General features: G+C 39.7%; 1 protein-coding gene across 1 annotated transcript in view; it reads right to left on the bottom strand.

Moving 5' to 3' along the window:
• The window catches only part of COL22A1 (collagen type XXII alpha 1 chain), a 208,921-nt gene that overhangs the window by 92,298 nt on the left and 100,723 nt on the right, over positions 1-15,900 (bottom strand). The window contains exons 23-28 of the mRNA XM_070748335.1: positions 14,715-14,768; positions 13,011-13,055; positions 11,845-11,898; positions 10,041-10,085; positions 2,584-2,628; positions 289-351 (exon numbers count right to left, since the gene is read on the bottom strand). Coding sequence (XP_070604436.1) covers positions 289-351; positions 2,584-2,628; positions 10,041-10,085; positions 11,845-11,898; positions 13,011-13,055; positions 14,715-14,768 — 306 coding nt within the window. The remainder of the gene's footprint in view (positions 1-288; positions 352-2,583; positions 2,629-10,040; positions 10,086-11,844; positions 11,899-13,010; positions 13,056-14,714; positions 14,769-15,900) is intronic.

Raw genomic sequence — 15,900 nt, forward strand, 5'->3', positions numbered from 1 at the left:
ATCACTCTATATAGCGGGATCATAATCTCCCTCTTCCTGCTTGTTATACCTCTAGCTATGCAGCCAAGCATCCTACTTGCTTTCCCTACCGCCTGACTGCACTGTTCACCCATTTTGAGACTGTCAGAAATCACTACCCCCAAATCCTTTTCTTCTGAAGTTTTTGCTAACACAGAACTGCCAATACAATACACCCTTGGCCTAGAAGGTTGACAGATAACAGCTGTTCTTCAAGTTTCCATTCCTTTAGGGGTCAAACCAAAAGGATAGACATCTTGAACTGCCTACCTGGTTTCCCTTTTCTCCTCTGGGACCAGGTAAGCCTGGTGGGCCTGGAAGACCAGCGTCACCCTAAAAAGAGAATATAATATTCTTAGAGTTGTAGAAAATTCATTTGAAATTTCAGTTTGATCCCCACCAACCAGTGAATGTCACCATTCAAGAGTTTTATTACTCCGTGGATGAAAAGCAGTGAATCAGATTGGGTGCCCCTGAATTGATTTTCAGCAATTTGATAAATGTGTGTGGTCACACATTCTAGGCACAACTCAAATCATTGTGGTTCTGACATGATTGACCTACTAGCTAACTTCTGCCAAGATTTCATTTCAATTTTAGCATCCAATGTGTTGTGGTTAGCTCTGGCCCAGCTCCTGCCCCAAGGAATGTGGATGTGGGGGAGACATCCACATGCTGCAGGCCTGTTTTGCCCCTGGTGGAATCTGCTGATGAAGGCTCCTCTGACCAAGAAGACATGAGTGACAGGGAGGAGGAGAGTGGGGCAGACAGCTCAGAAGGAGATCAATTATCTAGCTCCTCCTTGGATTCAGAACAAGAGTTAATGATACAGCCACGCATGCGGAGAGCGATGCATAGGCAACAACAACTGAGAGATTATTATCAAAGAAAATGAGGCCACCTGTGGTTGGGTGGGGCTGTGGTAATTAGTGAGACTGCTATAAAGAGCAGCCTGTGGGTTTGGCCATTGTGGAGGATTATCTGATCGTTGTGTTTCGTGACTGCTTTACTGACTTTACCTTTTGTGTGCTGATTTTCCCCCGCTTTGAAACTAAACCAGAGCAAAGTGTGTTTCACTTTGTGAAAGAAGAAGGACTGTGAATTGCCTCACAGCTGCAAGCTAAGTATCACAGAACTGATAAGGGACTTGTACAAATTACCAGTTTGTTTGGAGACGAGTGCTCTTTGCTATACCAAAAGAGGGCTTAGTTTAAGTGAATTTTCATTATAAAGAACATTGTTTTGAATTTTCAAACGTGTGTGTGTCTGAAATTTGTACCTGTTAATTTTTGGGAGGAGTCTACCAGAGAGCCTGACAGAACACAATGTGGGTCACACAAATTATTTTGACACCCTATGCATGTATCATCTTAATCTTTTCCAATTAAGATGGCTGCCAACCCTGCTGGAGATACACTGTTGACTGATGGTTGTTTTGGGAAAGATTTTTGCTTCAATAAAACAACCATAAGTGAGGAATAGTGGTTACAGTTATAGGACTAAGACAAGGAAAATCCAGGTTGTCCACCTTGACTCATAACATTTTGAAGGAGAATCTTGAGCGACATGCTCACTGCCAGTTCAACTTTTTCCATGGAGTATTATTGTGGTTATATAATAAAGGGAGAGTTCCATGTAAACTGCCTTGAACATTCAGAAGCAAAATCATTATAAATCTAACAAATAGAAACATAGAAACATAGAAACATAGAAGACGGACGGCAAAAAAAGACCTCATGGTCCATCTAGTCTGCCCTTATACTATTTCCTGTATTTTATCTTACAATGGATATATGTTTATCCCAGGCATGTTTAAATTCAGTTACTATGGATTTACCAACCACGTCTGCTGGAAGTTTGTTCCAAGGATCTACTACTCTTTTAGTGAAATAATATTTTCTCACGTTGCTTTTGATCTTTCCCCCAACTAACTTCAGATTGTGTCCCCTTGTTCTTGTATTCACTTTCCTATTAAAAACACTTCCCTCCTGAACCTTATTTAACCCTTTAACATATTTAAATGTTTCGATCATGTCCCCCCTTTTCCTTCTGTCCTCCAGACTATACAGATTGAGTTCATGAAGTCTTTCCTGATATGTTTTATGCTTAAGACCTTCCACCATTCTTGTAGCCCATCTTTGGACCCGTTCAATTTTGTCAATAACTTTTTGTAGGTGAGGTCTCCAGAACTGAACACAGTACTCCAAATGTGGTCTCACCAGCGCTCTATATAAGGGGATCACAATCTCCCTCTTCCTGCTTGTTATACCTCTAGCTATGCAGCCAATTGAACAGGTCCAAATCACTACCCCTAAATCCTTCTCTTCTGAAGTTTTTGCTAACACAGAACTGCCAATGCAATACTCAGATTGAGGATTCCTTTTCCCCAGGTGCATTATTTTACATTTGGAAACATTAAACTGCAGTTTCCATTGCTTTGACCATTTATCTAGTAAAGCTAATTCATTTACCATATTACAGACCCCTCCAGGAATATCAACCCTATTGCACACATAGCAAAGTAACATTATAGACTTAGACTACTTTGGTATGACCAATACTTACCCTTTCCCCAACTATGCCAGAAGGTCCTGAGGGGCCTGATTCACCCTGAAAAAATAACAAAATGGCATGTTTTCCAAGGTTTTTGTTTTATTTTCTAAACTTTTACATATCAATCTCCAAAACTAAAGTATGAACAATAAAGCAAAATGCCCTTTAGTTATTTCTCCACCACCACCACCCTTTCTGGTGAAGGAAGAAACTATTGCAGACATTTTAATCTCTTTAAAAAAAAGGATTTGTGAAGAATGCTATGGGTGCATTTGTTAAGCACATAGACGGATGTGCTATATTAAACATATGTCATTAAATGTTATTATAGTTATTTCAGTCATTCTTTCCTGTTTGAAAATTCTTATTTTCTGGGTGACTTATAAAAACATGAATGTAAAATAATAGAAAGTCAGCTCATACACACATACACACAAGGAAGAATGACATAGTTTGGGAAACATTTAAAAGGACAAAATGTTATGTTTCCCCAAAGGGAGAAATTGAGAAATGTGGGTTTTTTTAGAGGCAGGAAGCCACCCCAGTCTCCCAGCCCCAAGCAGAACCTGAGGAGCCACCTTTTAGAAATGCAGATTTCATAATACATTCAAGACAAGGATGTTTTGAAACTGCATGCAACAACGTCTGAACAAAGGCAGAATGGTAGGATTAACCCTCACTTAACCCTTGTATGCTGTTCGAAAAAACTGCCTAATATTATGTTCCCGGGTCTATTTGACCCGGACTGCAAATTGATCATTTTAGGTACTTATATTTGGTCTTTTTGAAAGCTTTTTTCACCTGGAAACATGTTTGAACATTTCTGCACACAATGGAATGAAAATTGAACTGAAAAAATTAATCCTTATTGGTTTGTTTTGCACATAAATGTGCCTCCCCCCCCGTTTTTGTGAAAGTTTTTTCAATTTATGGATAGTTTTGCTTGCAAAATCCATTCTATTTTACTAAAGTTGGTGTGGGATTGGTAGCTTGAACATTTCTGCACACAATGATATGAAAATTGAACTGAGAAAATTAACCCTTATTGGTTTATTTTGCACATAAATGTGCCTCCCCCCCATTTCTGTGACATAGTCTTCACTTTATGGATAGTTTTGCTAGCAGAATACATTCAATTTTGCTAAAGTTGGTGTTGGATTTGTAGCTTGAACATTTCTGAACATAATGATATGAAAATTGAAGTGGAAAAATTGATGCATATTGGTTTATTTTGCATATAAAGTTATTTCAATTTATATAAAAATTATGCTGTTAATTTCAAACTTACATACTTTTTTTTAGTAAAATGGATTTCTTTCATAAAATTAGTTATCTGGCTACAATGTGGTTGATTTTCAAAAGGATATTCCAAATATTTCTAGACAAATATGTATAAACAGTGACAATAATGGCACACAGCAAGGCCGGGGGGGGTGTCCCTTTTGTGGCAAAAATAAACCAAAAAGAACCATTTTTTTCAGTTCATTTATATTTTTCTTATATTCAGAAATGTTCAATTTAGTATATCAAACCTTTTGGGGGAAAATTTCTTAGGGATTTGTAGCCTTAAAAAATAGAAATTGACACGAAATTCAGAAAGGATGGGGGGAGGGGCTTTTTGATCAAAATAAAAATATAAGTCTCAATTTTTCCAGTTCAATTTTCATATCATTATGTTCATAAATGTTCAAACTAGTTTTCCAGTTGAAAAAGTTTTCAAAAAGATCAAATTCAAGTACCTAAAAAAAATATTTTTGGTCCGGTCATATACGAACAGAAACAGATTCAAAGTTATGAATTTTTTTTGCCCAGAAAACAATTAGCCACCACCCCAAAAATATTTTTTTATGATCAGCATTGTTAAATTGAGTAAATGAATGCCTAAGATTTTAAAGAATATTTTGGATTTGGAGCATAAAAAAATAAAAAGTGAAAATGATTGCAAGCAGCCGAGGGGGGGGGGAGGCCTTATTTCTGATGTTAAAAAACCAGTAAGAATCATTTTTTTCAGTTCCTTTATATTTTTCTTATATTCAGAAATGTTCAAGGTACCATTCCCACACCAACTCCAGTAAAATAGACTGCATTTTGCAAGCAAAACTATCCATAAATTGAAAAAAACTTTCACAAAAACGGGGGGAGGCACATTTATGTGCAAAATAAACCAATAAGGATTAATTTTTTCAGTTCAATTTTCATTCCATTGTGTGCAGAAATGTTCAAACATGTTTCCAGGTGAAAAAAGCTTTCAAAAAGACCAAATATAAGTACCTAAAATGATCAATTTGCAGTCCGGGTCAAATAGACCCGGGAACATAACATTAGGGAGTTTTTTTTTTTTCAGCAAGAAAGAAACCTCCCACCCCCCAAAAAAAATTCTCATAGAGAGAACCCCTGAAATGATGAAAAGTCATGAAATTTCAAGTTTCAGATATGCAGGGAAAATTTTTTACAGGGTCTCAAACTTTGATTTCGGGTCTCACAGACCCGAACAGAACAGCAGGGTTTTTAAGATCCAACACAGGGCAAAGCCATTAAGCCACAATAGGAATTGCCGAACACTCTTTCAGAACACAAGGCTCTTCATTGCACCATCCCCAAAGCAGCCCAAACTTCAACCAAACCTGGGAGCTCAGCCAAACACCTAAGATTTGCATTTCCTCTTTTGCCTATAGAGCCACCTATGAACCCTACATAACCCCTACATGATCCCCTGATAACAGCCGATAGAATACATGTTCTTGCATAGGAATAGGAAGCTCAAGAGCGAAGCCCAAAGAAGATATAAAACACCACACTCTCAACTCCATTTTGTCATCTGCCCAGAGCCACAAACCCATGTGGTTCTGCTTCATCAATAAGCCATCTTTCCAATCAGCCTCCATGTTTCCAGTGTAGCTTGGAACTGAACCAGATGGATATTTCTTCCCACAATTTGGTACCCCAAGACAGGACTCCAAGCTAACCTGACTTGGCCTGAGTAAACCTCCCTTGCCGGCAACAGACCCATTGAGTCTGAGGATGAGTTCCTCTAGATCTTGGCCACTTGGAACATGGGTAGTAAAGGGAGTTTTGAGTGTTGAGACTGCTTGGAAAGAATTTGAGTGTCTCTAAGTTTTCATTTTTAAAATTGTATGCCTATGTGTGTGAGAGACGTGTTCTTCCAATCATAGCTGGATCCTATGAGACAATATCCTAAAAACATTAAACATCTAATATTATATTTATGCTGCCAGGCATGGGGGAGTTGAGATAGCTCTTCCCCCTAGGCCATTATAAGTTATGCATGGTATGTTTGTGTGTACGTTTGGTTTTATTATAAGGGTTTTTTAGTTGTTTTATTAATTGGATTTCTACATGCTGTTTTTATCATTGTTGTTAGCCGCCCCGAGTCTGCGGAGAGGTGTGTGCTCGTGTGTTATTGTGGTTGAAGCTGAAGTAGTTGTTGTTGACAGGAAGGATGTTGTAGCAGATGATTTTATGGGTTATGCTAAGGTCGTGTTTAAGGCGACTTAGTTCTAAGCTTTCTAAACCGAGGATTGTAAGTCTAGTTGTGTAGGGTGTACTGTTGCAAGCGGACCACATGATATGTTTGTTAAGATTTGTGCCTTCCCTAAGTTGAGATTTATGGTGGGAATGACCAGGTTGTAAACCTAAGAGTTCTGCTTTCCTCTCTTTTTCTACTTGGGTTTTGTATATGTGTGTGTGTTAGTTTGTGTGTGTGTGGTACGGTGTGATGTAGTGTGTGTATTTGTGTGTGAGCGGTATAGTGTGGTGCGGTGTGGTGTGTGTTTGTGTTTCAAAGTCTTTGTATGCCCTCGAGATAATTACAACTGTTAAGTGTCTCTGATCCCTAGAGACAAGAATTTTAAATTATTAGGGAGTGGGGTGGGGAGTTAAAGCAATGAAAATTTAAAAATAAGCAACACGTCAAATAAAATAATTGAAAAATTAATATTATGTAAAAGAAGTAAAATTCTCTGATCAGACATCCAAAAAGTGGGGAAACTTTCATTTCCTAAATGTTGTATGTGTATGTCTTTATGTATGTTTTTTTCTTTTTTCTTGTATGTCATATTTGTAAAAAAACACAAATATATAAAAAAGAAAATTTAAAAATAATATACCTTTACCCTGGGTTTGCCTGGCCAGCAGAACAGGCTGAAGAGAGCTGTGTTCAGTTTATTTCCCTTCCCTTTCTGTACCTTTAAGAACAGCTCAAGGTTATGAGGAATTTTTAAAGTTCATTTACAGGAAAAAAAAATATTCTTGCATTTACTGTATGTGTTTAAGTGGTTTCATGTCTATTTAACATTTGCAATGTTAACCTTAATGGGTTTTTTTTCAAACTCTGCCTGCAAACTATCTATCCACCCCCACTCTACCTCTCCATCTGTTATCCTCCAGCAATGCATTTTCTAGAAAAATCACCCACAAAGGATGGAGGAGGCCCTGTCCTCATATCTTTCAACCAGCACAGACAAACCTACAACCTTTTAGAAGCAAATCACACTGACCCAGGTTGCTGCCTCCGGAAGAGATCTTCCATCCATTTGAGCCAGGGAATTGAGTTTGGATCCAGTCATCTACCCAAAAAAATCATCACAGCAACCAGAAGGGAGCAGAGACTGGCTGACCATCCTTACCACCAAGCCAAGCCTTATGCCACCCAGCAGGCATGGAAGAGAGGACCCTGAGATGAAGCAGCGAAGATTGAAGGCTCTTTCGATTCACAGAAGATAATTGGAAAGACTATGAAGAGGGGAGGGTGGAAATTCAACTTTTGCCCTGGTTGCAAGACCTTCATGGGTTGGTTGGTTGGTTGGTGGGTTGGTTGGCTGGCTGTTTGTTTGTTTGTTTGTTTGTTTGTTTGTTTGTTTGGTTCGTTCATTCATTCATTCATTCATTATTTATTGCCAGAGTTGAAAGGGATCATGAAGGCCATCGAGTTCAACCCCCTGCCCAAGCAGGAACCCTATAGCACACCAGTCAAGTGGCAGTTCAATCTTCTCTTAAAAATGTCCAGAGTGTTGCAGTTTACAACATCCGCTGGTAGGTTGTTTCATTGGTTGATCGCTCTGACCATCAGGAAGTTCCTCCTTATCTCCATGTTGAATCTCTCCTTGGTCAGCTTCCAGCCATTGTTCCTCGTCCGGCCCTCTGGTGCCCTGAAGAATAAAGTGATCCCCTCCTCTCTTTGACATTTATTTATTTATTTATTTATTTATTCATTCATTCATTCATTCATTCATTCATTCATTCATTTATTGTTAGAGTTGAAAGGGACCATGCAGGTCATCAAGTCCAACCCCCTGCCTGAGCAGGAATCCTAAAGCACCCCAGCCAAATGGCAGTCCAATCTCCTCTTGAAAGTGTCCAGAGTTGGGGAGTTCACAACCTCCGCAGGCAGGTTGTTCCATTGGTTGATCGCTCTGACCCTCAGGAAGTTCTTCCTTACTTCTAGGTTGAATCTCATCTTGGTCAGCTTCCAGCCATTGTTCCTTGTCCCGCCCTCTGGTGCTCTGGAGAATAGAGTGGCTCCCTCCTCTCTGTGGCAACCCCTCATATACCTGTATACAGCTATCCTGTCCCCTCTGCCCCTCCTTTTCTCTAGGCTATCCATGCCCAGTTCCCGCAATCTCTCTCCGTAAGTCTTGGTTTCAAGTCTCCTAATCATTTTGGTTGCTCTTTTCTGCACCTTCTCCAGAGTTTCAATGTCTCTTTTGAAGTGTGGTGACCAGAACTGGATGCAATACTCCAGATGTGGTCTGACCAGGGCATAGTATTAATACTTCCCTGGTCTTGGAATGTATCCCCCTGTTGATGCAGCTTAGGATAGTGTTGGCTTTTTTGGTCACTGCTGCACATTGCTGGCTCATGTTTAGTTGATTATCCACCAAGACTCCAAGATCTCTTTCTCAGTCACTACTGCTAAGTGGGGTTTCTCCCAGGCTGTATGTGTGTCTAGTTTTTTTTTTTACAAAGGTGAAGGACTTTGCTCTTGTCGACATTGAACATCATGTTGTTAGTGTGGGCCCATAGTGTTAATCTGTCTAGATCTTTCTGTATTTTGAGCCTGTCCTCTAGGATGTTGGCTACCTCTGCCAGTTTGGTGTCGTCTGCAAATTTGATTAGTTCCCCTTCTACTTTCTCGTCCAGGTCATTGATGAAAATATTGAAGAGTACAGGGCCCAGGACAGAACAGGGTTGAAGGCTTTCATTTTGGGAACCACTGGAGGGATACTTTTCTGCTGCCTCTATCTCCCTTTTGCATTTTTTAAAGTCTTCCTGATAAGATTAATTCCTAATCTTGGGCCAGAAAAAAATGTGTCATACATACCTATATGGCCCAAAAGAGGGGTTGTAAAAAGTCCCCCCCCCCCACGGAAGAATGAAATAGTTTGAGAAATATTAAAAAGGCAAAATATTCTCCCAAAGTGAGAAATGGAGAAATATGGTTTTTTTAGAGGTAGGAAACAGCCCCCGTCTCCCAGCCCAAAGCAGAAACCGAGAAGCCACCTTTTAGAAATATAGAATTTGTAATCCATTCAGGACAAGATAATTTTGAAACTCCATGCAACAAACTGAGGAAAGACACAATGGTATGAGTAGCCGTCAAGATCCGACACAGGACAAAGCCATGAAGCCACAATAGGAATTGCCCAAACCCTTTCAGAACACAAGCCCCTTCATTACACCATCCCCAGAGCGCTCCAAACTTCAACCAAAGCTGGGAGCTCAGGCATGGGCTTGCATTTCCTCTTTTGCCTATAAAGCCAACTATGAACCTTACACAACCCCTACATGATCCCATAAGAATCTGACAACCGCCAATAGAATGCATGTTCGTGCACAGGAACAGAAAGCTCAAGAATGAAGCCCAAATAAGGCATACAGTGGTACCTCTACCTAAGAACTCCTCTACTTACAAACTTTTCTAGATAAGAACCAGTTGTTCAAGATTTTTTGGTCTCTTCTCAAGAACCATATTCTACTTGCAAACCCAAGCCTCTGAAACTGTAACCGGAAAAGGCAGGGAGAAGCCTCCGTGGGGCCTCTCTAGGAATCTCCTGGGAGGAAACAGGGCCAGAAAAGGCAGGGAGAAGCCTCCACGGGGCCTCTCTAGGAATCTCCTGGGAGGAAACAGGGCCTCCGCCCTCCCTGTGGTTTCCCCAATCGCACACATTATTTGCTTTTACATAGATTCCTATGGGGAAAATTGCTTCTTCTTACAAACTTTTCCACTTAAGAACCTGGTCTCGTAATGAATTAAGTTCGTAAGTAGAGGTACCACTGTATATATGAACTGAACCAGATGGATATTTCTTCCAACAAAACCATTGAGATTAACATGAATTAGATCAATCTAGGAAGATTTTCTTTCCTACCCCAGCAGCCACCTCCAGCATTTACTTATTTACAGTATTTCTCATATTTTATAATAAATGAATTTTCTTTTCTTTTTCTACCTTGGAGCCTGCTTTACCAGTTTCTCCCCTTTCCCCATGTTCTCCCTGTTGGAAAAAAAAGAACAATGTGAAATACAATTGTTGAATAAGGACATAGTTAAATAATTCAAAAAGTGCTTGGGGTCCCCCAAAATAGAGGAGACACTATATTGCCCAGAGTTTTACTGGCAATTTCCATTTGTCAGTTCTAGCTCTTCCTTCTAAATAAATGAAGAAACATACATTTTGATTTATTAAATTCAAGTACAGAAAAGGGTGGAAAAATAGTGACTGACATGTTTTACATCAGTGTTTCCCAACCTTGGCAACTTGAAGATATCTGGACTTCAACTCCCAGAATTCCCCAGCCAGCATTCGCTGGCTGGGGAATTCTGGGAGTTGAAGTCCAAATATCTTCAAGTTGCCAAGGTTAGGAAACACTGTTTTACACATACAAATGTAGACAGTACTGTATTTTTCGGAGTATAAAATGCACCAAAGTATAAGACACAGCTTAATTTTGGGAGAAGAAAATGGGGAGAGGAATCTGCCTACCAGATAGTTATCTAGCTAGCAACCTTAGTCTGATCAGCTTCAGCACCCCTGCTTGGGGATAAAAAAAACAGCTTCTAAGGCACATCTGATCTTTGGAGAGAGAGACAATGAGAAAAGCAGGCAAAGCATGGAGATCGCTTCACTGGCTGGCAAAATTAAAGGATAGAGAAAGAAATATAGAGGAAATATAAAGAGAGGGAGGTTAAGGAAGTAGGGAAAGAGGGGAGGGGAATCTGCAAAATCGCAGACGTTTAAGACCTCCATATTTGATGTCCTGCACAGTAACATCTAGATCAGCAACCGTTTTTTTCCTTGGGTGCCTAAAGCATGCGTGTACATGCTATTGTGCCTGTGCAAAAACCCACACCCATGGAAAAAAGAAAATATACCAAATGAAAAAATAGTGATTGGGAAAATGTTAGACTGTGCTAAATTAAGTAAATTAACATATGAATTACAGAATAAACAAAACAAGGACTACTATACAGTTTGGGGAAATTATATAGTTGGATAGAAAAGAAAAAAGAATTGAACTAACATTTAAGGGGAAAAATGAATTAATAGAAACAGACTTGTAAAGTATAAAGTATTAAGCAAATTCAATTTGTATTTCTTGTATATAAGTGTGTCTATATGTCTTGTTTTATTTGTTTATAATTAAAAAATTAAAAAAATTAAAAAAAGAACCCACACCCAAAATTCAATGCCCCCCCTGTCCTTTTGCACATGTGTGTATGTTCCCCCTGTGCTACCCCACTTCCTGGTCCCCATTTCCTGACTTCAGGTGGGCCCGGTAAGCTTATTTTTCACTCTCCCGAGTCTCCAGAGGTTTACTTGAGCCTGGGGAGGGCAAAAATGGCTTCCTGCCCCCCCCCCCCCCAGAAGACCTCCAGAGAACCTCCATGCAAGTCAAAAATCAGCTGGCCAGCATTCACATGTGCACTGGAGCTGATTTAGAGCAATGGTTCGCCTGCCAGCAGATATGGCTCCATGTTCCACCTGTGGCACGTGTGCCATAGGTTCACCATCACTGGTCTAGATATTTGAAACACCCATTATGGCTTCTGGATTTTTTTTTCCTTTTCCAATCTTTTCCTTTTCCACCACGTTTCATCCACTAGCCACTGAATTCAGGCAGAAATTCATCACGAATCCTTATACTAAGTAAACAAGCAACTAACGTAATGAATGTTTGGAATTATCACACCATGAAATGGTCAATTTAAGCTTTTCCAACAATGAGAGCAGCAAAGATTTGCTGTTTACTTACTTTTGAGCCTGGAAGACCAGGTAAACCATCTTGGCCAGATTTTCCAGGTAAACCCTAAAGAAAAATAGAAAAAACAAGTCATGCACATTAATTTACGGGTTCAGAAATGCTTGGTTTTGATTTATAAATGGGGGCATCATTTTCTGCATCATAAAAAGAAATTTCGTGATGGTTAAAACAACCAATCAGTGGGACAGCTTGCCTCAAGAAATTTTTGGTGCCCATCACTGAAGGTTTTGAAAACAATTCAAGCAAGCAATCTCAGAAATGGCCACTAGATGTCAGCAATGGCAAGGAAAAGGATCTCAAGGCTTGTTGGAAACTTGAAAAGAGTTAAAAAATAGTTACTGGAGTTCAGCAAAAACTATAGAAACTTATGATCAGCTTAGTATACATGTTGCTACACCTTGCTTTATGGAAATGGTATTTCTCCTGACAAGGAGAACAATTAATCAGTGGAATTAATTAGAGTCATAAGTAAGGGTTGGAAGCATTTGGGCTGATGCTAGCAAATGATAATTGGACTTAACTGACTTCATCTTTTATCGCTACTCTTTTAAATCATCTTAATACCTTTAACAATATTGTTTTTATATCTCTTCCCACTTATTACTATAACCATATTGCTTGTATCATTCAATTGTGTTGTTTTTTATTTGTTTCCTAGTTCTGATTTGATACCTTATCAGTAACACTGACTATCACTAAGTGTTGTATCTTTTTATTCTTGATTAATGTATTTTATTCTTCTTATGCATATACCCCTAAGGCAAATTCCTTGTGTATCCAATCACACTTGGTCAATAAAGAATTCTACTCTATCCTATCCTACCCTAATTTCTATTCTATGCTCTATGCTCTATGTTCTATGTTCTATGTCCTACGTCATACGTTCTACGTTCTATGTTCTAGAGTCTAGATCCCAGATTCTAGATCCCAGATTCTAGATCCCAGATTCTAGATCCTAGATCCTAGATTCTAGATCCCAGATCCCAGATCCCAGATTCTAGATGCTAGATTCTAGATTATATTCCATTCCACTCCACTACATTCCACTCCACTCCACTCTATTCTACTCTGGCTATCTTGTACTTGGAAGAGGCCCTTTGTTTATTTTAGCTGCATATTCACATATTAACATTGAAGATTCCATAACATGAACTCACTGGTTGCCCAATTTCACCTTTTCTGCCAGCTTCTCCTGGTTGACCCTAGGACAAGACAAAACAAAACAAAACACAGTGAAACAGGTAATGTTGAGGTTTCCCTGATTTTATCTGCCACCCATTCCCAGCCAAGTCCACAACAAAAGCTATCCTGGGTCTTTTCTACTTTTGTTTTGAGGGTCCTTTCAAGTCAGTCTCAATTCCTGGTGCCTGCCTGGACAAGTCCCTGCAGGGTGTTTTTTTTTTGGCAAGATTTCAGAAGCGGCTTGCCATTGTCTGTTTCCTAGGGCTGAGAGAGAGTGACTGGCCAAGATCACCCAACTAGCTTTGTGCCTAGGGCAGAACTCAAGGACTCACAGTCTTCTAGTTTGGGGCCTTACCAATTATACCAAATTGGTTGTCACTATGGTATAATGCTTTTTTTAGATTATTTACTGAGTTAGGGCTGCATTCTCCTCTTTCCAGCCCTGCCGTTCCCCCCTCCCCAATAAATATAGGAAGAATTTTGTTTCCATGCCTTCCTTTCAGAGATGAAATGCTACCATTTTGGCCCAATTTGTGCATACTGGTAACAGCAGCCGCTGATGGTTTGGAGCAGCGGTCCCCAAACTACAGCCCGTGGGCCACATGCGGCCCACTGAGGTCATTTATCTGGCCCGCCAGTGAGTGACAAAAGCACAGGGAAAAGAGAGAGAGAAAGAAGAAAAAGGGAAAGAGAGGGAGGGAAGGAGAAGTGGAGAGGAATGAAGGAGGGAAGGAAGGCGAAATGGAGGGAACAAGGAAGAAAGGAAGGAAAGAAGGAAGAATGAAATGAATGGAGGGACAGAGGAAGGAAGGACTGTTTTTTGGGGGGTGATTTTTTTTAATTTTTCTCTCAACATATATTCCAACAACACAGTGTACCATCTAATTTTCCATGAATAAAATGCAGTATTTGATAACTAATATCAATCATCAAAAAAGTTGCAATTTTTTTTTTCTAATTTTGTCATCTAGTTACATTGATTTTCTTTTAATAAAATTTCCTCCTTAATGTTCCTTCAAAAAGTGCAACACCAATTATATTTCTAACTTATTAACCATTATGCCAAAGTGCTTCCTTCTTTCTTTATACATTTTTCATAAGCCAAGAAAACCTTATATAGCCAATCAGATGTCAACAAAAGAAAATTAAAAACAAAACATAAACATATATGAATTTCAGACCTTCTCCCCCCTCTAAATAGTACGTTCCCATTTTGTTTTTTACTTTAAAACAAGGTATTTGAAGTGTGCATAGGAATTTGTTCATAGTTTTTTTTATAGTCCGGCCCTCCAACAGTCCGAGGGACAGTGAACTGGCCCCCTGTGTAAAAAGTTTGGGGACCCCTGGTTTGGAGAATCAGTAGCGGCAGCAGCGCGAGGCTCTGCCCTCCCACCCATGTGCTGCCATTTTCTTTCTTTAACCCTTTTAACTGTCTGTGCATGTTCAAAGCCTTCTGTACATCACACACTTCTGAAGGGAAGGGAAGTAGATTTCACCACTGCTTCCATTATCTAACTACTCTTTTAGGTGATAGGTTGACCATGGCCAAGCAGATTGCACCATCACAGAGAAGGATCTCCTGCAAAACGTCACCTGTGAATCTCAGATAAAGAGTGCTATCTAACATTGCTAAATTTCCTGTTTTTATATATATGTATAAAAAAATATTTTTTCCTTACTGGAGATCCAGCAAGTCCAGGAGAACCAGAAAATCCAGGAGGTCCTGTGAGACCCTGCAAAGGATGTAGAAGATAAATACATAAATCCACAGCTCACATTAGAAAAACATCTTTCAGCTGTGGCAAGGGGGGCATTTGCCCAGGTTCGCCTGGTGCACCAGTTGCGGCCCTATCTGGACCGGGAGTCACTGCTCACAGTCACTCATGCTCTCATCACCTCGAGATTCTACTACTGCAATGCTCTCTACATGGGGCTACCTCTGAAAAGTGTTTGGAAACTTCAGATTGTGCAGAATGCAGCTGCAAGAGCAATCATGGGCTTTCCAAAGTATGCCCATGTTACACCAACACTCTGCAGTCTGCATTGGTTGCCAATCAGTTTCCGATCACAATTCAAAGTGTTGGTAATGACCTATAAAGCCCTTCATGGCACTGGACCAGGATATCTGTGAGACCACCTTCTGCCACACAAATCCCAGCGGCCAGTTAGGTCCCACAGAGTTGGCCTTCTCTGGGTCCCATTGACTAAACAATGTCGTCCGGCAGGACCCAGAGGAAGAGCCTTCTCTGTGGTGGCTCTGACCCTTTGGAATCAACTCCCCCCAGAGATTAGGACTGCCACCACCCTCCTTGCCTTTCGTAAACCTCTGTCGTCAGGCTTGGGGGAACTAAGATATCCCCCGCTTGCCATGTAATTTTGTGCATGATATGACTGTGTGTATGTATTTTATCTATTGGGGGTTTTTTTTAGACTTTTTAATGTAAAACTGTTATTTTAGATTTTAATTATTAGATTTGTTACCATGTATTGTCTTTATCACTGTTGTGAAACGCCCCGAGTCTATGGAGAGGGGCGGCATACAAATCTAATAAATAATAATAATAATAATAATAATAATAATAATAATAATAATAATAATAATAATAAATTCTAAGTTGCCCAGAGCCATTGATTGAGATAGGCTGCTGTAGATCTTGAATAAAAGAATAGATAAATTACATGGAATCCATCAATATGTTTTTAACTTTCAGCTTTTGCAGAGATACCCATTTGTTCCCCAGCTAGAAGTAGGGTGTCTCTTTTCCATGTACCAAATAGAGCATTTCAACAAATGCTATTTTTCCTACCGCTATATTTTATAATGCAATTTGCCCAAAAGGAAGGTGGGCTGTTAGGGAACTGAAA

The sequence above is a fragment of the Erythrolamprus reginae genome, chromosome 3 (assembly GCF_031021105.1).
Source record: "Erythrolamprus reginae isolate rEryReg1 chromosome 3, rEryReg1.hap1, whole genome shotgun sequence".
NCBI lineage: Eukaryota > Metazoa > Chordata > Lepidosauria > Squamata > Dipsadidae > Erythrolamprus > Erythrolamprus reginae.